This window comes from Neodiprion virginianus, chromosome 4 (assembly GCF_021901495.1).
Source record: "Neodiprion virginianus isolate iyNeoVirg1 chromosome 4, iyNeoVirg1.1, whole genome shotgun sequence".
Taxonomy (NCBI): Eukaryota; Metazoa; Arthropoda; class Insecta; order Hymenoptera; family Diprionidae; genus Neodiprion; species Neodiprion virginianus.
The window spans coordinates 20764646-20791726 of NC_060880.1; the positions used below are offsets into that span (position 1 = coordinate 20764646).

Genomic DNA, 27081 nt, shown 5'->3' on the forward strand with positions numbered 1-27081 from the left:
AAATTTATTCGTTAATTCATTCCAGCTGTAATTCCATAGCCATGCCTCGAGTTCGTCTAGAGATAGGAATTACACGTCTCACAAAATTTCGGCGTTGAAATTTCTTGTATACATATATATATACATATTAAAGGGTGTTTCATTTGGAAGCACCATTTGTCTCTGTGCTTTTTATACGAAAAACTTGTTCTACATAGAAATATAAATACCTCGCAGAGGGACATTTCCCAAACCCAATTATCAACGATTCTTTTAGGAGTTTGACGTCATTCCACGCTTCAATGATGTGGGAAATATGTCATTGTTTTCAAATCGTTACCACACAGCCGCATTTAATGACACGGAATTGCTCGTGAAAGCATTTTGAGGAGAATCAAATTTTCTACAACAATGCGCGTTGAGAGAAATCCGTAGTTGAATTAACGATTCAGAAATCATAAACTCCGTCTCAAGATTCAATTTAATACGCACAAATATTGAGCTTCCATGTTCAGTGGCTAAAGTATTGACTGCAGGTAAATAATTTATCGAGAATTTAATTTTAAAAAAATTGCTTCCAAGATAAAATCCGTATCGTTACGCAAAGATGAGCGGTAGCAATTGATGAAAAAAAATATCTCTTCCTGATGTTATCTGAACGAGAAAAATTAGGTTTCAAGAGATCAAGAGAAACAGAAAAAGAGGAATAAATTCTACGCACAAAACTAGACACCCTAATACGCGTACGAACTAACGCCAGGTAGAAGACGGTATTATCTTCTCGAGTTTCGACGGGGTTGACTTGATAAATACGTGAGGGGGTTATGCTTACGTACCGGGACGATGTAAGGCTACAGCCACAACTCGATCTCAACCCCTGCAAACAAAACTGCCTGCAATTTTGGGCGAACGTGAATTTCACCTCTCCTCCCCAGGGAAACTCTCTCTCTCTCTCTCTATTTCTCTCTCCTCGCGCCTCCTCGTTCAGAGACGACAGCTAGACGACCTAGAGCGAGGCGCGGGGGAACCGAGTGACCCGAAAAATGTGTTTTTAAACCCGAATGACAAATAGAGAAAACCGCGATACAGACGCTGGTCGCAAACCCTTCACCTGGAGCTCGGGGATCAGAAAACACTCCTCGATAGATATCCTTTCACCTTTTTCTGCATCTTTTTTTCTTTCAAACAGAATACCCCTTTTAAACTGTTTCATTATTAAAAATTAATCTCCAAGATCTGTATATCTGATTAACCGAATATTTACCAAACCACGGCCCTGTTTTCAATTAAAAAGAATAACTGTGAACCAATTATATTTCCAACTTACATTCTGTCCATAAATAGGAAGGAAGGAAATATTGCGAGTTATTTTAAAATCAAATGGATGTAATTGGGGATACATTTCCGAACAAAAGATTAAACATCTGTTTTCTGAACGCGTTTCTCTTTTCCTCTTCAACGGTGAGAATCCGATGGTTGGTGAGGAAAAGGAAGTGAAACAAAAAAAAAAAAAAAATACTCTCAAAGGAGCTGAATTTCGTACAGACCGGCTGTACTTTCAAGTCTAAATTTGATTAATAATTGATTCAAGCACTCACCGCCTACCTTTCTTCCCTCTCATTTTCAAATGCGTTAAAATACATTTTATTGATTGAGAGGTGGAGTTCACGAATTCGCGAGGAACGGTCTAACACGAGGGTGAGGGTGAAGCAATACTCGTGCACGTACATATACTAACATGGCGGCTCCTTTCAGTTCAGTACCGTGAGTTAATTGGATCTCTTTATTACGCGTTTACCAGTTAGCCTAGGTATGTACGCATAGATACATACACGTCAATATACATCATAGATGGAACACAATCACAGTGACAAGAGCGGCGAAATTTGATCAGGAATTCCTGAATTTCAATCGTTCTCCACCCACGATTGTAATTCCCTATCTGAACTTGACGCGTCGCCGTTGTACGAGAAAATGAGAGAGAATAATTTGAGGCAGGAACGAAAAGTTGGAGCAAAAAATTAAAAGTTTTAGTTGCATGTCAAGATGTAACGCGCTGCGTCGAGTTTTTAGGAAAAAATTAAAACGTGGTACGATATAAGCACGATGAGCAGGAATTACAAGTTATTCGAATTATCGATCACTGCAGGGAAAACGCGAAAATAATTTAAAGTTAAAATTGTAAAACTGAAATAACCAGAGGACGAGGAGTTTGAGGAGGAGGCTGGGAATGAAAGGAATTAAAAAGCACAGCCGCCCTCGCTGCGTAGGGTAATTCGACGCTTTTCTCCTTTCACATCGCGTACGGAATGAATTCTTGCGGGCGTTTTCATCATTTTGCCGGTAGCAGGTTAGGCGAGAAAACCGAGTTCACGCGAATTTAGAGTGTAAAGGGAAAAGACGAGAGAAAAAAAAACATCTCCCGCATCAGGTTTCACAGATTTTTCGCTGTGTGTTTATGCAAGGATTTTGCGCGCTGAATATTATCAATGTGTATAAATGCGTTGCAGAAACGGAGCATTCAATGAACCACAAATAATTAGCTTTACTCAAATAATCTTCAACAATATTTATACTTCATTATTTTCTTCAGGATTTAATAGTAGAAAGAACAATTGCAAAAAAGGAATATACGCATAATAACGCGTTTTATAATATTACTGACTGTTGAATAAATGCAATAATATTATATCTGATGGTGAAAAAAATTCGTCATATATATATATATATATATACACATATATAGATATACACGTTACACACACACACGTTTTATACATACTTACATACGTCCTTACGTATGGCAGTTATGGGAAAAACGTTGCGGCCTCGTCAATCACGCTATTTCGAAGCGCCGAATCGAGAAAAAGAAATAGACGAGATAAAAATTGAACGAACAAGAAATGAAAACGGAGAAATGCAAAATAAAAAGAATTTCTGCACAAAACCTCATCGTTTCTGTACAACTCCCATGCATACATAAATACTCGTCCGCTGTTCGACTATATTGAACTTTTTTCTTGCCCCTTGCACACGACGTGCTGCTTTAATTTCATACGTTTTTTCTCTTTCCTTTTTCTGTTTGAAATTTTTTTTTTTTCCTACTTTTGTTCTCTTCTATTTCCATCAGTTTTTCCCTCATCATTTCATTGCATTGTACGTGGCTTCTACATATACATTATATATATATGTAAAAACTATGACGAGGCCTATATTCACCTCATCATATTTCTTCCTCACTCCCAAATTCGAAATTTCACTGCACAACAGTGAGCGCCCTTGGCAGCTTTACGGTCAATAGTACATGCGTGTAAATATGAGCGAATACAGACGATAGAATGCCGAGGGCATATGACAGATGAGTACATAAGCTATTATCAGCGTAATCACACGTAGAAACGGCAGAACGAGAGGAAAATAAGTTGTAAATGTCGTTTCTCCATTTACAGGTAATATTATTTTTATTCAACGTAGAATATAAGTACGTAGTGTAAAAAAAAGTAATGTAATGTAATAGTATACGAAACAATAAACTCCATTTACAGAAAAACTCATCGCAGCTTCGACAAGGTTAAAAGAAAGGAACATTATATATATATATGTTGGTACATGTGGAACAAACTCTGTTTATTTGAATCGCGAAAAAAAAAAGAATCTTCTCAAATCGAAGAGAAATGCGCGCTACATGACTGACGAAATCGTAAAAGAGGGTGAAGAAAGGGTCGAAATGTACATACGTGTCAAGATCGGTGGTCGATGATCGTGCCAAGTTGATTAAAAAAAAATAAAATAAATAAATAAACGCGGAACGATCCAAGGCATTATTTTTTACCGCGAAAAGTTGCTAATATCCTACCCGAAGAAAATATTATCACATATTTCTTCCCACTCGCGATGAAATTCAACATTTGACAGTTTTTGTACGTTTTTAGATTACAAAAGCTTTCATTCAAGGCTTATGTCGATACGATCGATGCACGGATGGCTGAAATATACCAATTGTAATATTTCCAACATCGTCGAAATCGTCAGTTTCCATCAAGAATCCTCAACCACTTTGCGACAAAACATATGAAATACGCTTTTGAGGGTCGGTATATAGATGTAGAATCAGTTATAAATGCCGTTGTCCATATCTCTACAATTGACTCGTGGTATAAGCGAATTGTATGACTATAATATAATACGACATAGAAAGTCGCTCGACTCGTACGAAATTTATGTGAACGTATGAACTCTATGGTCGCGCCTGCATGGTGACAAAAATTTGAACGACTCTGTTCAGGATAGAATTCGAACAGCATTTCAAATTCTATCTTAAATTGATATATTTTTCAAGGTATTTTTCTAAAAAGGTCCGCCAAGTACCACTTGCTAGTTTAATTTTTTTTTTTCAATTCAATGGATCTTCAATTCCATTGGGTAGCACTTGCCAATCGTCTGCAATTACGCAGTTGTATGCAAGGTTCGGTATGACGTTTATAGTTGAGCGTCAAAAGCACAGACAGTACGCGCTTCTTATAATCGCGTTTGGAAAGTTACGTCAAGTTTCAGCTATTCTTTCATTGTAAATTAACAGAAATGTAGTAAGCAATAGTACGTGATTTGAATCTTTTTTTTTTATAAAGGTTGAGGATATTTATTTATTTACAGTGTTTTCGTGAAACGAGAATCTTGCATAAAATGATTGAATGCGTACATTTTCGATCAAATAAGGTATTTTCGTGGGTAATGACCACATTTAATGTACTTGGGGAAAGATTCTTCCACCAGAGGTGAATTTTCGGAGGTATATATATGTGCCAATTTATCCAAGCGCAATAGTGAGACGATTCATTTGAAACGTGACTTCTTTTTTTTTCTTTTCTATTTCTTCGCTCGAGACGGTGATTTTTCACCGTTTCGACAAAACGAGAGGGATAAAAATGGAAAAGAAAAAAAAAAAATGAAAAAAAGGAAAACTAATATTGTAAAAACGAGAATCGGAGAAATGAGAACGAACAAGACGTGTGAGAAAGGAAAAAGAAAAAAATCGGGGACTGCCAATTGATTTCGCGAACCTCTGAAACGACCCGAGAGCACGTTGGTCGTGATCGCGCTATCGGTAAAAATTTTTCGTCATCTGAAGTAGAGAAAGCGAGAAAAAAGTGGAAAAAAAGTACCTGAAAGAAGAAAAAAAAAAAAAAAATTCAGCGTACATTCAAACAAACCGTCACAAATAAAAAAGAATATCGATCCGCCGCGCGTTATCTTTGCTTTTGGAGAAGAACGAGAAGAAGAAAACGAAAAGAGAAACACGAAATCCTTAAAAACCAATTTCTGTAGATAAATTTTAACACAAATAAACGAAAAGAATATTTTTTTTTTTACCATTCAAAATTTAACTTCATCGTTAGTGAATGATATTTAATTACGTATTCGGGGATTCATGAGACGGGCCGATTTTGAAAAACATTGCGTTAAATAGTTCGTAAATGTTTTCAACAAACCCGAAACATAAAATTATTCTTGCACGTTGAGAATTTGTTCAATGGTACGTGTACAGTGTGAATTACTACCGACATAATGATCCGTCGTTTGCTATAATTTAATGCGCATGCGCCACAATGCCAGGGCGACCAACCGTAACAAATTTAGACGTTAGTTCGCCGCGATGCGTGTAACATGAAAAATTCCAACAGTTGTCTGCGCTGAACACAATCGCCAGCGACAGGTGTGAAAATATTTTGAGGTTACGTTCACGACGGTTGGTCACCCTGGCAAACAATTGCTCTCGGATTGTAATCATAGCGGATGCGCATTAAAACACAGCAGATAACGGACCATTCTGTCATTAGCAATTCACACTGTATACATTACGTATGTTATGCAATGAAGTGATGAGTTGATAAAATGAAGAGAATCATTTCAACCCCTCTGCGCAAAATTTGCACCGGAATAAAAGCGTTTAATCTGATTTTTCTCGCTCCTTGATCCCTGCACGCGTCCCTTGAACAGGCTGTAATGCACATCCACAATCTAAGCAAGTGCGTGTATTTTGGTGCTGGATCTGTATCGTCTCTGACCAATCCCAAAGCCCCTCAACCGAGGTGAAGGAGCCGAACAATATCCGACGTATCCAGTCTACCTCTCATGTCATTCCAATCATCCCCAATCAGTACGACTCTCGGAAAGAGAAAACGGAAGCGAAGATTCCCCTGTCTCATCGTCAGCGTCAATCCGAGGCGAATTTAGCAGCAGGCAATCAGCCGTGATCGTCTCATTACAACCGGGGTTCCGCAAATTCATTTTCTCATTTTTATTCACCCCCTCGGACCGTGGGAAGAAGAACTTTTTTTCCATCACTTTTACTTCCGAACATTTTTTCGCCTCCCTTTTTCTCGCTTTCCAAACGTAATATCGGCGAAAGAGGAAGGAACGTGACGAAACGGTAGTGAAATTTGTAAATTAAAAAACTCATTTAAGATCAAACAGAAAAATAAATGTTTGCCATTTAAATCAGTTATTTGTGTTTCTTCTGGAACGTGACCTTTGAGCTTTTTTTTTCGAATTTTGTTCTTCGTTTCACCCGGTGTCTGGATGAAACTAGGCAGAGATTCGAAAGGGTATGTAAGGTTTGGGAACACATAATATATATGTGTGTGTGTGTGTGTAAAAGCCGCGCGTGAGATCTCGACGTTTGGAAATCGAATGGGACCCAATAAAACCTCGGCTATTCATCGGATTCCGTAAAGGTCGAGGATTCGGTGGCAGTACGTTGGGAATTTTATTCTTTCTCTCTGTCCGAAGAAGGGGGAGGAGTGACGGAGGCTGCGGGATGTTTTCGCCGGCGATTCCCGATCCCCGAAAATGGAGGCGACTTGATACCGAGTCATCCCGACCGTACGACTAAGCTCGGAAAGTGTTTTGTCCCGACGTAATTTTTTACTTTTTTTTTTTTGTTTTTTTTTTTTGTTCTTTGCTTCTCGATCCTTCCATCCTCCGACTTGCCATCTTCACGGGATGGTTGGTAAAATCAAGGATATAAATATTACGTTAAAGATGTGTCAATAAGCCGTGACTTTGAAGTGAAATGAAAAAGACGAAAGAAATTAAACGAAACGCCGAGGAACGGATCGTAATTATCGCGTGGAATATTTTTTTTACGAAAAAAAAAAAAAATAGAAAGGAAAAAACAGGCGGTGAAAACTCGCCAAGTTGGGGCGAGAGCGGAAAAAAGAGTTTATTACGCTCGTGACAAAAAAAAAAAAAAAACAAAGCTGTTCGAGAAAATTGCAAGAAAAATAATACTTCGAGGGTCAGTTTTTACCCGTAAACTGGAAACATGAAAGAGTGAAAAAATTAAGGGATGTGTGGAATGTACGCGTTGAGGCACAAAATGTCTCGATACAAAAACGTGACCAAGTAACGAGTGATCGATAAGTTATATTCAAGTTGAATCTAAACTGTGAAGAAAAAACATCCTTCTGATCGCAAAAAGAATTTGAAAATACGGATTGATTGAATATTAACAGCATCAGAAAATACGCCATTACTCGACTATTTTTCCATCAATAAATTAATATACTCTGTTCGTCTATAACGAAAAAAATAGCTCACTGTATTCATCCACGAATTCTTTACAAGCGTCAGTAGATTAAGAAAAAACCCGACAAGTAAGATGGTTATTATCTACATGAGATAACATGATGACTCAGAAGTAAAGACGTTATAAATATTGTGCAAAATCCAACTTGGACGATTTATGGATATTTCATGCGCGTTGAAAATAAACCGTTGTTTATCAAAATTCCAAAAGCATGGCAATATGAGTTCTACTGTAGAAAAAACAAATGGTAGAACAATGTTATTACGTCAACGCTGTTGATGCAACAATTTTTTCCTGCAGTACAATAACTTTTTTTCCTTAATATTAGATGCGACCAGATTATCAGCCTCAGTGCAACTGTTAAAACCTTTATTTCACCTCTTTTTTGTTTCGACAAATTTTTCCAGGTTTCAATCTTGATTAAACTTAAAAACCGTAGATAATCTGTCAGGAGATAAAATTGCAAGCACGGAATAAAGTGGAAAAAAAAGATTGCAAAAAGAAGATAAATACTGTAAAAACGATTAATGTAAAATCAAATAACGCGATAAAATAAAACGACCGATCAATTCCGTGTCCGATGGACTTTCATTTTCCCGCTACTCATAAAGCGAACCAGAAACGAAGAACGAAAATCAGAGAGGAAGAAAGGGGGAGAAGGAAAGCAAACACGCGTTATAAAATACAACGTTGGTAATCAGACCCGAGGTGGCAGGGGAGGGGGTGTGATATCAAGAGAGGGTTATCAGGGTATACATCCCAGAAATTGATAATCTCCCATTGTACGGAATCCGCTGGGTTCGCGTAATCTCATGGCGGTTAATTTTCGTGCTAATCAAAACCGACGCGTTGCTTCTACAATATAACCTTCATCAGTCCATGCCCTAATACACACGCAGCACATTATTTTACCCTCAATCAAAGTCCGGGAATTCATGTGTACTCAAATTTTTTCACAAGTATCGCGATATAGGAATGAATTTTTTTTCTTTTTTTTTCCCCCTTTTAACAAATTCACGCCAAATTATCCAGCGTTTAGCGTTATTTGATCGGTAAGTGATGCAAAATACAAGATTGATCAAAATAGATTGTAGACATAGATTGAGATTAAGTTTTTAAATTGTTTATCGTTTCATATCCTACCAGTGACAGATAAATTGAATATTATATTGGTCATAAGTTTTTGGTTCTTTTTTTTTAACTAAACGTGGAAAGTGATATTTGTGTATAATATTATCAGACATGTTATTATTATTATTATAGTATCGTGAAAATAAATTTCTCAGTCACTTAGCGGTTGTCGATTCGTACGTTATTTATACCACGAATACATTATACTGAATAAACATTTTGATCGAACGTTCGAACAACTTGATTGACTTTTATTTTGATATGATAAAATTTTTTCAACGATAATTTTCCGTGCGGTGAATTAATTTGCGAAATCATTCGGTAAAATCATGCAGCAAATCGTATATATTGTTTCTTATATATTTATCTTTACAATATTATCATCGTTCGATAGATAGGGAAAAAAATGTCTAATTGTGATTACCGTACGGACGTTTATAAATATTTTTATTTCAAATTATAACCGAAAAATATATGGTTTTCGTTAAGAATGAAAATGACGCGGAGTTTTGTATTTGTAATCGGAATATCTAGTCTACGATCGCTTTTAGGATTTTTTCCTTTGATTTGATATTGAATAATAAAGGAAAGAATTATTCATCAACGTTGCCGTAACAACCATAAAATGTACATTGACCATTACGAACCAGACTAACAAATATTTTCCAGTACAAAGCACAAGTTTCCTTTTTGTTTAAATGAAAAAATATGTGAACCGTAACCGCACAGATGCTTAAATTTGCCGAAACTTTCCGCCGTCTACAAAACATGAAATTTTCTTTTTTCTCAGACACACGCGGTGTAGCAAATCGAAATTTTCTACCGATCGTATACACGCGTTGTATAAATTACGTTGCGTCATGTATTCTGTCGTCGATAATATGGCCGGGATTTGTAAATGATTGAGGGGGCGGTTTCAGACTGCAGACAGTAAACACACGCGCGCATCTTAAGTGAAGTAATTAGGGGTGGTTTAAGGGGGCGCGATATTAAGCGAGTAAATTTCGTGCAAGGCCATAGAGAAACAATATCGATGGAGTTGTCAGTTTTACCATAATGAATCCCCCCCTAACCCCCAGGTAACGCCATTTAATAATATGTCCTCGCTATTACATTTTGCGAGGTATCGCAATCAGTTGTGATTTCAGAGTCTCGTATGTTATACCGGAGAATCTTCACAGCTTCGCCCGCATCCAAATTTAATCTAATAAAATGAAAATTGTATTCGGATTGTAAAAAAAAAAAAAAATCCTGCTCACAGTTAAGAATATTTGAACGAAGACTGATAATAAAAAGTTTAAAGTAAGCGTTCGCACAAGTGTGGAATCCCGTTCTCGCTTGGCTTGCAAATATTGTTTCTTCTCCGAAACAATCAATCTGCCTGTAACGAAATATTGCCTAAAATCTGGTCAGACGTTGCAGCTATTGACAGAAAAAAGGATAATCAAAATCGGTTCGGTGGTTCTGGAGTTATAAGCAGACGTAAGTCGGAAAAACTTTGAGTTTTTTCTCAAGGAAAGAAAGCGATGTGAAAACTCACGAACTGCCGCTAAACTATATGAAATAGCAAAGAATAATTATAAGCGAAAAAGCGGATATGTTTGGATACGAAGTACTCTCATTAAAGTCTGTAGGCTGAGTGTTATTACGATAAATATTGGTTGCTCGAATTACCGCACATTAGACAAATGACGTGCCAGGGTGTACAAGGGGTGTAAGCACGACTTTTTTACAATATAGCCACTTGTTTTTTATCCTCTCGGATCTGTTTCAAAATTGGTTATACTTAAAGGTACTCTGTGTAAATTTTTTCAGATTTATCGATTTAATCTATTCGGAAATGGTTTTTTTTTTTTTTTATTTGCGTATATAATGAAAAATTGAAATCGGACAAAAACAATTTGAGCATACAAAACGTCATGTTTTTCCATGAAGTATTTATATGCTATATTTTAATGGCATCGTATGTCGCGTTAAATGGTTCATGGAAAAGAGGAACTCGGATGTATCTTTAATTCACTTTTCTCGGTAAAATATTTTTTCTACCCGGCAAGAACGTCGAGTTCCAGGATGTCAATATTTTTTATACATTTCCAAATACACCGCCGAATACCCTGTAAAATTTACAGCGAAATCAAAGGAAAAAGGAAATTTTCCATTTTTTTTGTTTTTTTTTTTCTCACTGAAAATAATCGTTTTCATGCTATCAAAATATAACATATATTGCATCAAATAGTTCATGGAAAATCATAACCTTGTCATATTCGAAATTTATCTTTGGTCCGACTTCAATCTCCCATGATATACGGGTTAAAAAACAAAACCATTTCGGAAACGGGTAAATCTGAAAATTTGAAAAAAATTACAAAGAGTATTTTTAAGATCCGAGGGGATAAGAAAAAAGTGGCTGACAATTAGTGGCGAAGAACGCCTCACATATGTATAATACGTATACATGTATAAAATGCCGATATTACGCAACATGATAAAAATAAATAAAAATACAGAAACAATTAGCGATAAAAAATCAATGCAACAATGTTTCTTCGCCTCGTATTTTCTGATTCTCTTACGACCGTTCGCTCGTGCCTTATCTTGAAAACACCTTCTTCGGCAGCTGCAGTCTCCCGACTTCGAAACGTTATGGTAGAAAATAAATAACTTTTATCTACACTTACGAGCATTTGTATCCGCCACCTGTTCGTGGTGCTAATTTGTTATTTCTTCTATTTTCCATTTCCTAGAGGCGGTTTCGATTGGCCGCGATGACAGGGATCGTTAAATTGTCACGTTCTACGTTTCGACGTTTCAACGTTTTAACGGTTCGATCTCAGGCATAAAATTGGCGTGATAAAAACGTGTGCACGCATGTAAGTGTAATGCTATAAACGCGCGCGTTGTAAAAATAAACGTGAAGAGTTTGGAGAAAAAAAAGAAGAAGCGGAAGAGGAGGAAAAAAAAAGAGAGAGAGAGAAACTTACGTTTCAACGCAACAGGCTAAATTGCTGTTAAAAACGAGGACGGCAAACGACTTTTTATATACATACCTATACAATACACAATACCGTATTTATACGACTTACTGATAAATCAATTCGGCGGAAACTTGAAATGAAAGGAAAAAGAATAAAGTAAAATCCACACACACACACAATGAAGAGAAATTGAAAAGTTACAGAAGCAGTGAAAATACGAGTGAAGAGGATGACGGTAATGAAAAAAGAAACGGGAATAAGAATGAAGAAAAAAAAATATGTACACATATATATATATACACATGTATTCACACAAGTAACTAACTTTGTTCCATGTACGCAGAGTGTCTGAAATTCTTATACAAACCACGTTTCGTGAAACTCTCGCTTCAAAATAACGGTGTACATATGTACTTATAATTCTTTCTTCGCTTTTTTCTTCTCAGATATATCTTTACCTTTCCCTTTATCTTTTATACGTGAAAACTTCTCCTCACTCTGTTGATTTTCACCTGCTTTTTTTCTTTTCATTATTCTTTTTTTTGTCTTTTGTTTTTGTTTTTCATTTCTGGTTCTTTCGCCTTTTTTATTGATCAATTCATTTACTTTCATCTTTTGCTTCTTCAGCTCTCACTTCTACAGTTTAATAATGCCAGGTTGCTACTTTTATAAGCGGGCTTAAGAAAATGTTGGACAAACTCGTTGCGTGAGAGATATGATTGTGGCTAAAGGGCTGTGAAAGCTGAGAGAGGGCGCAAATAAGAGCAAGAAAATCTTAGAATCAAGATTAAAAGGTGTGAATGTGTATATATATATATATATGTATTTATGTACAAGATAGCCGCGAAGAAAATAGAAGACAACCAGCTAGTAATTTGTTAGCGGAATTATATACCTACCTCTGTACAAAAACTTATTTGGCGTAACTACGTATACAAGAAAAGTTTGTCGAGAGAACTTGCGAGACTAAAAATATAAATCTGCACAGCGACGGAAAGCTCGAAAGCTGAGCTTGCGACACATGTATAAAAATAATAAAAGGACGGAGGGACAGAAGAAAAAATTTGAAACAAAGTATACTCCGCGTAATAATAAAAATAATAATGATAATAATAATAATAATATTAATAATGACCTCAGCGCAAAAGAAAATAAAATATGGAAGAAGAAGCGGAAGAAAATTTTTTTGCTTGATTTGTCAGCGGTTTATCGAGTATTTAGTTTTTTAATTAATTTTCGAAATATACAATAGATATTCAATTTCCTTGAGAAGAAAAACGATGTTCAATTTTTTATTTAACGCTTGTTACAATATGGTATGAAAAATTCTATGAACTATAATTTTCTAAGTAAGGTGACAATTTCGTTACGTGTCGTATGTATTGAAGGGGAATAAAAGCTGCGAATGAAATCATCGATGACAATTTTCAATCGGACGAAATGGTCGGAGTCGTTTCAAACATACACGCGGTGTGCGATGATACGCAATTTATTATTATACAACCCTGTCCAATCATCCAATCTATGCATCTCAAGTGTTCGGATCTGAACGAACGATTCTTATCTCGTTGAGACGCTGTTTGTTATTGTCGACGATAATTTACAAGCAATTTATACGAACTACGCGGGCCACCTTTTAACGAGAGGACAATTTCTCTTCACCTCAATTCATCCTTTTTTTATCACAGTTTCATTCCGTCTCGCCGTTCATCAACTCGACACATTAATTATTATTACACGCAATAATCAATCGATTGTAATAGTGGTCGAGTCGGTTACGATGCACAGAAAAAAGAAAGAAGAATGAAATTGAAGTAAATAAACTGGTCAACAGTGGTTTTGTTGCCCTTGATATTTGAGTCGACTCAGTAAGATTTGACGTTAACGATCCTAGAAGTAAGCGTGGTTTTTAAAAATTGGCTCCAGTTATTAATTTTATCGACATTTTCACAAACGTGTCTTAAAAAAGTATTATTCAGATGAAAAATTCGATTTTTCTTTAATATCCAACGTTTATGAATAAAATGCTACGCTACGCTTAGCAATAAAAAAAATCAGGACGACAAAAAAAGAATTGTTTTTTTTTTATTCAGCTGTGACGTAAATTCGAACCTGTATAAATCGAATTTATTATACCTTGAACAAATTTGTATGCATTCGTCTAATCAGGATCACTATAGATTGAACTTGAGCGAATACTTGCGTCTGTAATATAATCTAAGCTTGCAAGCTGCAGCTGGGAACGAGGAGAGGAATACATTCTAGACGCGAAATTGAATCGGTTCTTCGATTTCATCGTTGGAAAATCGCGTACCTGCAGTGAACACGTGAATGCATTTGTTCCTACGCGATATGCAACAAATTCGTGTTATTTGTCCATTTCTCTCCATCCTTTCATATCTCTTCTATTAGCGTAAGTGTGTGCTTCTATTTTCGAGCAGCTCCACTCTTTAATGAAAATAAAATATATCCTCCACGGCAATGCCAAGTTCTATAATCGTACTCGGTCGCCGATGCGAAATCTTCATCGTACCGAACGCAAATATTATACGGATTGCTTATAACTCTCTCGGCTTGCAAAATAAGCTTTTACAGACTCGATTTAGATGCTGATTTTTTTCATCCCGTGTATGCAAACGAACAAAACACATTCAAAACGTCGATTCCAGTTTAAGCTTGACGGGTTATCATATTCAAACAATATTACTTTTTGTTTCCTGCATTTTTGAGCAATCGATCGATTGAATTACCGACTAACAACGATCAATGCGATATTTTATATAATTACAAAATACATTTAAACCAATTTTCACTATCCTAAGATGGATTTTTCAATTACAATTAATTTTTCACATTCCCATCTCCGATTTGCTATCGAGCTTACGTATATTGTAAAAATCGAATAGCAATCAAATCAGTTCTCTGCGATTTGTGATACAGTTTTTTTTTTTTACCGGATATTTAGGTGTACAAAATCCGACTTTTTTTGCTAGTTAAAGATAAAATTATATAGATCGAATAAAAATGCTTTCGAACGAGTATAAAATGTAATGCAAATACGGTTTTCATTACCCCATCTCGTATATCGTATATAGCATTTAAAGTTCATTCAAGCCAATGCATAATTCAAACAAGGGTTACATTTTATTAAATCGTCGTATGAAAATATATACGGACGCCTGTACACACGTGCATAGAATTTATTTTCGATTAAGAATCGAGAGGTTTAAAAATCGTTTACAATTCAATCATCGAACCAGCGGCAGAAAAAAAATATACGTCAACGTATGCAACATAAAAAGACCAAATTGCGAAGATATAAATAGCGAGGTAATAAATTTTCTACGAGTACGTAATAACGAGTAATTCGATTTTAATTTACTCTCTACAAATAATCGATGATTGGTTCGAATAATGGATGAAAATAAAAGAATTCTCACCTTCACCGGTATGCAGAAGATTATCAGGAGCAAATCAGCCGTCGCTAAACCGCCGAGGAAAACGTTTGTCGGTGTTGCCGGCAACGGTCTCAGCCGAGGGCAAAGAGTCGATGCGATGATCAGCACGTTGCCTGAAAACAAAAATGTCGTCGGTAAAAAAAATAGTAAAACAATGACGTAGCATACTTAGAAATGGATTTAAATTATACAATTATATGAGAAAGAAATTCTTCTTAAAATTGAATTTTTCAAGTATTATTATGTTATATTATACGTTATACGCATATAACACACATGCGGATGTATGCATGTTCAAATTGAATTTTTTTCAATCCAAAGTTGGTAGTTTATACAATACTTTGCGGTCTAATTATTACACATTTCATTTATTCGGTGATTGCGCTTTGTTTTTTTTTTTTTTTTCTTTGTTTTAAATTTATTTATTCATTTTCTTTTTCATAAATTGTTATTCCTCGATTCGCATCGAAGAACCAAAGATGAAGATAAGAAGAAAAGAAACACCCGTTTCACCGTTCCGGTTCAAGGAATATCGACATTATAATGTATGTAGAAGATACGATATGTCGTATTATTGCAGTCATGCAGGGCCGCATTACGACGTCAGTCGCTTCAACGCCAAACCGATCGCGGCGCCCGTTTGAGAAATCTAAAAGTTACCAGACATTTTTTTTTACGCATCGTACAATTACTCGGAATGCTTAGAATTATAGTTATGTGACTCTAATGTCGAAAATTCCCAAGAATCCAATCAATTGAGAATTAATTATCTTACATGAATACCTACTAATCCGAGTATTTCAAATTGAATAATTCCACCTGTAACATGAATAATAATTGTTTTTCTTACAACGCAGGTATCAGGTAATTTTCTAAAATAAATAATAATGACGCTTATCGTAAACGTAATTTCTTTGATTTTTTTTTTTTTTTACGATAATGGCAAGAGCTACCTCGAAAACGTACGTAAAAGTTGATTTGAATTCAAAATATTCCATATTGTCAAGTTATCGTGCTTCCGAAATTCTATTAATTAAGAATTAAGAATTTATATCTTCAATTTTAGTTTCGAGTTATCGGAATCATAGGAATTGACGGTGAATATAGCGATTTCAATCACAAAAACCTGCATGCATGGGATATTTTTGGTAAATACCACGTTTTTCAGTGTGCTGTATCCAAAAACCATTTCTTGCAAAACACAAAGTGTTTGCATAAAAAAAAAAGCACAAAAGTAATGAAAAAAACCCCATTACATTACAATGAAATAAACAACATTTCTTATAAAATTAAACAAACAATTTCTTTATGAAATGTATTCAACATTCCGTGTTTATTCTTTTCCCCTACAATGAAACCTTTGTTTCTTCTCTTTTGATACACCCCCGGATATGCTTCCATTTTCCATTTTCTGTTTCACCGTCTGCATTTACTCTCGAGTCTCACTTTAATACATATTAAATGAAATTAAGCAACCACGTTTGCGTATGATTCTTAAATTGAAGAATGGTACACCAGATTTCTAATCAAACGGGAGTTTCATTCTAAATAAAACTGCAAGCACGAGTTCAAGAAAAAACCTGACGTGATGAAACTTTTCGATTATTTTTCCCGGTTTCAATGAGTGAAAATTAGGATAAAAAAAAAAAAAATGGTATAAAAAACCTGTGTAGTTTTTTGGTTGCACGTCACGTGGTAACATTTTTTGCAACATTTTCGTATCGAAGTCGTTGAGTGAGTTGTCGATGAATATCTTTGAAAGATTTATAATTTGACCAAATTTTGTCAATGAAGAAAATTTGCAATAAAATAAAAAAAAAAAAAAACTTATAAGAATGGCGCGGTTCGCGGAGCGGGTAAATTCGGCCCTGTTTGATATCTACATGCGTATCTGTCGGTGAGACAAAAGCGGACGCGAGGATTTCTCACCTTGTTATAAAACGGGGGCAAAAGTCGCGGAGAATGATCGTTGAGATGCGCAAGGAAGTGTGAAGAGAGGAGGAGAAGGATATCTGCACTTTTTCAGGAAAGAAAAACCGACAATGAGAATGGTAAGAAGTAAAAAATATGGTAAAAAGAGGAATGTAACAAAGAGGAGAAAAACACGACAAGGAAAGTGAGAAAACATGGAGTAAAAACTTTGCAATAAATAATCAGCGTATGCGTGTATATTCGATAAGTTATTGCGTAATGCTCATTGCACGCCTCTGTTTTGCCGGAAGAAAAAAAGTGAGAAATAAATGTTGTCGTGAAATCAATCATCTGCGATCATTGAGAAGAGCAAGAGAAGAGAAGAAAAAAAAACTGACGTTTAGGTGTATTTGAGAGGAATATAAGTGTTTGAATAAATTATTATAATAATGTAGTTGTGTAACAGGGTGGTTCTTATTTGCGTCATGTCAGAATTTCTTTGCGTTAACTCCCAGAAAGTCACCATGTTGCATGGAAAAACATAAGGCTAAATCCAAAAAAATTTCGGTGCCAGTCGAATTTTATATGGACAAATTCATGCCACGAATTTGAATTTTTTTTTAAGGAAAACTTTTAATTACTTTAACACTGTATATATTATAAAAACAATCCCTTTGGCTACTCTGTAGGAAATTTGACGCCCGACAAAAGATATCTCTTGTAAAATAATCGTAATTCCTAATTTCGACGATCAGTTTTTCGCTCATAATGTGATAAATATCAGGTTTACGAAAATTCAAATATTCTTTTAGTTACTTTGATTATCGAATTTTGATAAAAATTGCCAGATTGTCGTTGTATGAGGAGAAAGATATATCGAACCCTAAGAATTGAAAACGGAAAATCAAATGGCTGAAAAAATAAAATGGTTGGTTGGTGGAAAAATTAATTTAAAAAATGACCGTTTCATCTGCCTACTTCAATTTCGGTTGAAATATTTTTGGGTTTGGCCACGAAAATTTATGTAATTTGTTTCATAATTTTCAAAAATTATTCCAATAACTGTCGAAGTATCATCATCAATTTTTAGAAAAAATCGCAGTACCAAATCCAAAAAAGTAGGAATAAGGTCCTAGCCTAATTGACGTGCATGCTTCGTATATGATATATAATAATTTATACAGCTATATAAGAACAAATACGTGGATGCTAAAAATTTGATATATATTGTATATATATGTGTATAAAATATTGCGCTGTATATAATAGATATTTTTAAAAAATTATATGCGGATACTCGCGATGTATTATCGCGACACTCGGCTGTGCTCGAATGTATAAGCAGCATCAGGATCAGGATCAGAGGCGGCTTTCGTGCCGAGAGCTAATTTTCTCCATCCGTGAAGCTTGCGCCCGAATTAGTCAGCTTTATACATATACATACAGGTATCTTAACAGAGATGAGAAATTCGATTTATAACCGGGATCGCTCGCGAGATTCGGCAAAGTGTTTAACGCGTTTTGTTTATCTCGACAGTTGCGTGAGATTCGTAGGTTTTAATTTCATGCAGTAAAACGGCACTTTTCACCCCCCCCCCCCCCCCCCCCCCCCCCAAAGAAAAAATATATTTCATATTATACGTACGCGCGATAGTTCATTTATTCTCGTATTTGCGTGTAATTTGTGTGATCATACAGATTATAAAATAGCAAACGAATAAATTTGAGAGTGCAAAAACAAAGAAACAAAAAAAAAAAAAGGAGGCAGGAAATGCTACGAAAATGTTGAAATTCAAAGGTACTGGCAAATATTTTACTTTCACTCCCTTTTTTCGGCACATCTGCTGTTTGAATAAAAAATAAATGAAAAATAAAAAAAATATATATATATAGATAAATCGAAACTGATTGCGACGATGATTCTTCACTTGTCGTGTTACGTACTCGTATTGTAGCCACATATTGGAATAATTGTATCCATTCGGTTTCGACGTTCTCATTCGTCCTTAATACGCAGCGCGGGTCAAATTTAAAAATTGAAGGTTGGAATAAAAAAAAAAAAAAAAAGAAAAAGTCAAAAAAAAACAGAGAAGAAGAAAAGCCAACGAATACACGACGAAGAATTATCTCAATCAAATATAATTACCTATAACATGTTAATTACAGTGATAATCAATTCGTCTGTATTTAATTATAACATGTAACGGGAGAGGCTTAATTTTGTCAGATTTGAAACGAAGCTTAAAAAAGATTTTCTTTTTTTTTCCACTCGCCGCGATACTTTTGTCCGGAAACGACTTAATTACGCAAAGTACGGGTCGAACGGTACGTGTAACTAAAATAATACAGCACGCTAGTACGTATTTCTGTATATAATTACGTATCCCTGTACGTATGCATGTACCTACGTACAATGTAGGGGAAGGTTTAGAATCCGATGTATACCTAAGCTTGCAATCAGCCAAGACGATTATCCCGCTACCTCGCGGCTCTCAATCTCTGCTCTCTTATCACCGTGATTAATGCCGCTCTTACTCCTCGCGTATAATACACCTATACACGAGTGAATTTGGGTATCCGAACTACAGACGCGTGATCATCGTCTTATACAGCAAACGCAACCCAGGTGCTCGAAACTGTTGGGACGAAAAAACTGGCAAATAAAAACACATCTAGCGTTCGGAACTTGTAGAATAAAAAAAAAGGATCGCAAAAGGATCACTTCGTACTATCGGACGATGTATCTATACGACAGGTATGTTACATTTACATTATACCTGTGATATGGTAATGAAATTACACGCGTAAGTGTATACTTACTGCAACGTGGTAAACATGAAATTTATATAATGAATAGGTACGTACCTACGCGATGGGCTGCATATTTATTCGGTGTCGAATTCTTATTCAAATTTTGAAGTTACGTCATGTTTATTCTATTATTTTTTTTTTCTCTCCAATCACTTCATTCATTCCTGTTCGTTTTTCTTCCGTTCACTTTTTTTGCTCGCGCGTTTGTCCAATTTGTTGGTGAATATATTACACGGACAACAATTTCCACACTGCTCCCGATAGTTGAGGCTAACAATTTTTTCTCATTTTGTTTATTCTGTTGCTATCGGTTCGTTTGTTTTGTTTTTTTTTTGTTTTCATTTACTATTCGCTTCTTCATCGTTTCTTGATAATTCGATGTCGTTGTGTCGTTTTGCAAAAACAGAGAAATGAAATGAGGGAAATGTACGAATGGAAGGAAAACGAAATGGGAAATCTTACGTTTGCGCATTGCGTAATTATTCATCGTTACAGACTACGGATAGATTCACTTACCGGCCAAGCCGAGGAAGAAGGTGAGGCTGTAGACGACGAGGGCAGGTGCCAGTTCGACCCAGTCGAAATAGTTGAAGGAAAAATCAACGTCGTAATCACCGTAGTCAGTTTCGTTGATCGTATCGTTGAACGTTCCATTTTTAACGAACATCGACGCGACATTGGCACGATCGACGATCACCGAGTCCTCCGTCATTTTTTTTCACTTTAGGATTTTCACTGATTTTTCAAACATTCGTACGTACGTAACGTTTGTGGGTAATTTATTTTCTCTTGTTTTATTTGTTTGTTATCCCTCACTGTTTTCGTTTATGCGACGTTATTGTTACGGATAAAGAGTACGTAGAATGAGAGAAGAATAACAGAGTGAAAAATAAACGAAACAGAGTTTCTTTCCGATTTCTTCTATTAATTTTTTTCATCAGCTTGTTTGTTTTTATTAGAATTTTTGTATTCTCGTCAAATCATATTTATTTAGAGTTTTGTTAACGTCCGATCGTATTTTTACAAGAAAATTATGGGATCACGGTCGAAAATAGAGGAAAATACTTTTTTCTTCTTTCTATTATTTTAACAAAATTCGATTATTATACACACACAAACACACACACAATTAATTACATATTATTGCTATCGCATATAAATCTTTCACACAGAAAGATATAAATAATAAAGAAGTAATCGAGCAAAATTTCATATCGTATAAAAATCGTCCGGCATAAGGTAAATTAAGTAATGCAATTTAAAACCGAATCAATTATGAAACCAAGAGTCAAATCTGGGTCAACGGAAGCGTGATGACGAATTCGTCGTTAACTTCCGGATTTCTTCCGACCGCTTCAGCTGCTGTCTGTAATCCCAGCAATCGGATCATCGGTAATTAGTCGTTAATTAACGCGGTATTATTTATAAAACTGAACCGCACCGCGATGCGACGATATTTATACTCAAAGCTATAAAATAATAGGTAACATATTGCGTTGTGCAGAAATTGGAGCAAATCTCGATTGATATTCCCACTCTCTCTCTCTCTCTCTCTCTCTCTCTCTCTCTCTCTCTGATTCCCCCAATTTCTTTATCTTCGTCGTATCTTTTATTATACTTCAGAAGCGCAATTGACACGCGATACGTGTTGCACAAACAGAAAAGGTCGGAAGCTTTTCCACCCGAAGCTTCTGATCCGTTGTTTTATTTTTTCGTTTCTCTTTTCTTTCATTTCCCACAGTCTTGCAACTAAGTGCTCAATTATCGATTGTTATACTCCGTGTATCAGCTGTATTATACAAGAAAGGTTTCACGTACTATTATTATCATTGTTATTATTGTTCGTCGCTCTTATATTCTTCCATGCTGGAAAAATTAGTGAAATTTTCTTTCCCTTCTCTTACTCTCCTGCACTAAATTTATTTCCTCGTTCATCAATCTATACAACCCGCCTATAAATCATTCGTTATATGATCTACAATATGACGCACGTACTTTGCACGTGCATTTATATTTAATACATTATATAGGAAACGCGATGCGACGATGACTATATAATGTGTTATATATTCTATGTATATATTTTTAGACACTTCTCGATTATATTTATATTATACAGTGTCTCTGTCTCTCTGTGTGTGTGCTTGTGTGAAAACGTTAACGTATGCAAGTGTATCTACATATGGAAATGATCTACTACAAATTATGCGCTACGCTCTAATCGTGAACCGAAATAAATGTGCAGCAGGCCTTATGACGTTATTATTATTCTTATTTGCCCATGTTTTATACACACGAGTTTTTGGTATGACAATCTCTGCTTTATCGATACTTTATACACACAATACAATAGCGTTGATTATTTATAACTTCGCAATGTATTATATGTGCCCGATTACGTAATTCGCTTAAAATATAACAAAGTTTATCAATGTATGTAAATATATATATATGTATAATTTGGAAGATTAATGGACAAAGCAGTAACGGGTCAGAAAAAAAGAGAGAAAAAAAAAAAATAAATCGAACAGAATTACAACGTTTAATTCTTTTTCTTTCGATCGATAATTGAATTGAAATATTAAAGAGAAAAAAAAAGAAAGAAAAAGAAGCAGACAAAGAAAAAGAGCGAAATTTCTTCGGCAACTTGAGACGCGAATGTATCTCGTCTTGGGGTGGCGAGACCGCTATCTGACAAATTATAATTCCTCACCGATTAATCATCCCGCCTATCAATTCCCACGATCTATCCGTCTATGTTCACTTTGTTTCGTTTTGTACCGTGTACGAGATTTTTTAGACGATATAAGGAAGACGAATATTTTGCTACATACGAGGCGACGCGATGCGAAGTAATAATTCATGTGTAGGGAAGAAAAAACTGAAAAAAGAAAAATGAAAATAAAGAAAAATAAAAATACAGCACGTTACGCAAGTAAGTCCGAATATTTTTCCTGTAATTCTTGTGATATTTTTATGCTATATTTAAATAGATAAAATAGTGCGTTAGAAGATAATGGATGTTTATATTTAGGGCTCGCTTTTTTTACAGAACGGTCGAAAGGCCGGACGATAAATATAATTGTGGAAGATACGTGAATTATAAATCGAATAACGATTCGATGTTCATACCCTGTCAATGCTCAAGTTTCAATAAAATAAAACACGTTGGCGTAGCCGAGAATTTTTTTATTTTATTTTTTCTCACTTTTGCGTACTCAACGTCTACCTCATTCCGTCTTATACGTGTGCAATATTTGCGTGTGAAAATTAAAGTTCTACTTTTAATTTTTAGGTTTAGAATATCAAATTTTTTAATTTATATTTTTTATTCGAAATAGAATATTTTCGTTATCGTTATACTAAACCGAAGCACTGATTGGTTGAAATATCTCCTTCCTCCCCCCCCAGCAGTAATGCATAATTTCACTCGTGCGTGTAGCAAACGAAGAAATGACAAAATGCGACGAAGTAATATTGAGATAAATCAGACGACGAGATAAAGTGTATAGAAAAGAAATATTTAACCAAAGGCAAATACAAAACTCGTAAAAACGGTGGAGAGAATTGACGAGTTAGATAAAAAAAAAAAAAAAAAAAAACTTTGGATGTCGGTGACAATGGAGAAAAAAAAAAAAAAAAGAAAGAAAAAAAAAGAATAAAAATAATAAAAAAAAAAAAAAAACCTGAGGATGCAGAGCGAGTCACGTTTTTCCCCCCTTTCTTTCTCTAATCGTCCCTTCGGCTCTTTCCCCGTAGCTGCAGCGGCCAACCGGACCGTTCGCGATGCTGCGGCTAACTTCCGTTGACTGACGCTTCGCGACGTCGAAGAGTGGCGAGCCTCTCGGTTCGGTTACTCGGCCGGCGATTGAAGAAGAACCCGCCACGCCGAGGAAAGCCGAGCACCGACGGCGCGGCGTAAACTGCCGAGATTAGAATTCGAATAGAGAATGCAGGCGGGCACAGGTGTAAAACCGCCTTAAGCAAACGCGACGCATCTGCGTTACCGACCGAGCGACGATCTTTTCCTCTTTTTTTTTCGTTGTTTTTTTTTTTTTCTTTTACTTGTCACGAGTTTTCGTTTTTTCCTCTCACATTCGAAGGAATACAAACAATTGCCATTTGATTTAATTGAACGGTTAATGAAAGGAGAAGTGTTTTTTTTTTTTTTCTTTTTTTTCATCGATACATTCTGGCGTTTAAAGGATTTTTTTATAACTTTTCCAGCAACACGAAGAAAAAGGCGGGTTTGTTTTCGGTTTTTCTTTTTTTCTCATCCACAGGAATATAAGTAATTGGCATTCGAATGAAATGAAAAATCGATCGGTACAGTCGTGTTTTTGCTTTATTTCTCTCAAAATTGAATCGTTCGTCTAAAAAATCGACGAAATTTCGCCCGATTTGAAGAGTTTTTTATAATTTTACCTGCAAACAAGGCGAAAGGGCTGTTTTTATTTTCGTTTTTTTTTTCTACCGCATAATCGTGTAATGATTCTCATTCGATTGAAAATATATTTACTTGAGGTAACCAAACATTCATCCATCCGTGTTCAGCCTTTAAAAAACTCATTATTATTTTTATGTGTCATTATCGTTATCTTTTTCATCCCCTCTCTATTTACACGTAATTCAAGCCCTGAATAAACGTACGTGTAAAACAAGAACCTGAGGAAAATTTGCAATATCATGAGAGAACAGCTGCTGCGTCTAAAGAAAAAAGTTTGAATGAAAAAACAGAAACCGTGCATTGAATAATAAAGAGAGAAATTGTCTTTTTCGCGTGAAGTGACGCAGCTTATGTCAAAGTCCATTCAAAAAAAAAAGATCACCGATTACACACGTAATTGCATAAATATAATACATATTTCGAATTTCTTCGGTGAATTTTTTCAATGAGGAAAAATATTTTTGTCCTTAAAATTTCGGTCGATCTAAAAGTCATATACTTGTAATTTACAGAAAAATTCTTCGCACAAAATATATCATATTTTTTTTTTCAAATGTCAATTGCTCGTTGCAATTATCGGTAGCAAAATAGTGAAAAGTTATTTCTTTAATTTGGTATATTTTTTTTTTCCAGTATACATATACGCGAATAGAAATTTTTCGGTAAAACTAAAACTGTGATTTCTACATTCATCGATTCTGGGTATTTTTTTGATTCTTTTAATATTTTTTTTTTGTTATACGAATCCTTCATACAACACTCTCGATATCATACAACGCCGAACTTCGACGGAATTGACCGTCGATATACGCCTTCAATTCCATAACCGATAAAAATGACAGGATGAAGTCAATCCGACGCGTGCGAATTACTCCCCTGGACGTAAATTGATACCGACGTTGCAACGTTTCTATTATATACTTTAACCGATGCATGTATAGTGGGCGTATTATATGCAACGCGGGACAAAATTTGACCGTATAAAATACAGGGTGGACCGTCGTTTACGGTTCATTGACGATTACTTTTCATTTGCTATTTCGCGTGACTAATGCCAAAAGGGCGTACTACAGCAGTTAGATAGGGATCCATGCCAAAAGGGCGTATAAAAAATTTTTTTTTTGCCATTCGACTTAAAATCACTCGAAACGTAAAGATCTGCAAAAAAAAATTTTTCGATGTACTAACGCCAAAAGGGCGTATCTCAAGATATACGCCCTTTTGGCTTTAGGAAATTGCCGGCCTAAAGCCAAAAGGGCGTATAAAAAAAATCAAGATTTTTCAAAATTTTGAATAAAAATTGCATATTATTGAGTAAGGAATAAATTAGAAATTATTATCAAAAAAATAATACGCCCTTTTGGCTTTATAACTTGAGATATACGCCCTTTTGGCTTTGAAAATTTTTTTTTCATTTTTAGGCTTAGAATATATTGACAAAACGATTGGCACAAAAAAAAAAATTATACGCCCTTTTGGTTTTGAAAAGCCAAAAGGGCGTACAATTTTTATACGCCCTTTTGGCATTAGTCACGCGATTTATATTTCTTGCCAAACATCGCGACAGCAACGAAAGGGGAAAATACAAAGGGAATAAAAGAGAGAAATCCTCTGCTACAATGACGACAAATGAGTCAATTTTAAATAATTGGCAAATCATGTAATAATATGTATGTATGGGCTATTCCACCAGATGTCGATCAAGGTAGGAAATTGTGATTTAAATTTGCCCCAGAATTTTTTATATCAAAGTACTGTTCGAAGAATGCCAACTGATTGAAAAAAATAAATAATGATCAACTACCCCTTATGAGCTATAATCCAATTTGCTGTTTCCGGAGTATCCGTTTTCTAAATTCTGAAAAACTTTATAAAACTCTAAAAAAATTTAACAAAGTCTTCGAATCCTTGTCACGAGTTAGACGGTTAGCATTGGCTCTGTAACGACCCAAGACATGAATTTGGGTATTTTTGGGTTCGATCCCGTCGCTACTCTCCACTCATAGAATACAGGACGGAGAAAGAATTGATCTGACAATGAGTAAGACGTATATTTGAATGTATAATGATTTATTGAAAAAATAAGGGAAATATAGGTGCTTAGTTGAACAAAGTGGATTCTGAATTTCGATAACCCCAATCTATTGGCTTTTAGTTTAGAAGCTACAGGCGACACATGTGATTGAAAAGTGAGAAAAATCAAGGTAAACACAATTTTGATTGATAAAAATATCGTTTTCTCCCATTTTTTAATTATTTGTTCCGCCAGTAGCTTCTAAACCAAAAGCCAATCGACTGAGGTTATCGATTCCAAGATTTTCGATTTTTAACAAAGACTTCGTGAGAAAAATTAGAAGGCAATCGATTGAGGCTGTTGGTTTAGAAATTGGCTCTTCGTGTTTTTGAGAGCAGAAAAAATCAGCCCCGTAGTCCGAGAAACCCAAAACTCGATGTAAGATAATCTTTTCCGTACTTGAAAATAAAAGAATCGCTCATAGTGAGGATCATGCCTTATATACTCTGCAAGTGAAAAATGAGAGAGAGAAAGGATGAAGGATCGAAAGAAACGAAGTAAAAACGAATGCAGCAGGAAAAGGAACATATTCAGATGTATAATAATAACATAAACGATACCGCGATTTTGCAAAAACGCGTTTGTATATTATTATAATATACACAGTTACAAGAGTGAAATTGAACGGCTCGATTAACGCGGCGAGTATTACGTGAGAATAAAGATGAAAGGAAAGATAACTGAGAGAGTGAGAGAGAGAGAGAGAG

General features: G+C 35.4%; 1 protein-coding gene across 2 annotated transcripts in view; it reads right to left on the reverse strand.

Moving 5' to 3' along the window:
- The window catches only part of LOC124303055 (QRFP-like peptide receptor), a 42648-nt gene extending 19411 nt beyond the window's left edge, over positions 1–23237 (reverse strand). For both annotated transcript variants that reach the window (XR_006907820.1, XM_046759795.1), the window contains exons 1-3: positions 22986–23237; positions 20370–20931; positions 15114–15244 (exon numbers count right to left, since the gene is read on the reverse strand). Coding sequence is in view for 1 of the 2 variants with exons in the window: in XM_046759795.1 (XP_046615751.1) it covers positions 15114–15244; positions 20370–20565 (327 nt within the window). In the remaining variant the exon portion in view is untranslated. The remainder of the gene's footprint in view (positions 1–15113; positions 15245–20369; positions 20932–22985) is intronic.
- Positions 23238–27081: the final 3844 nt, after the last annotated feature.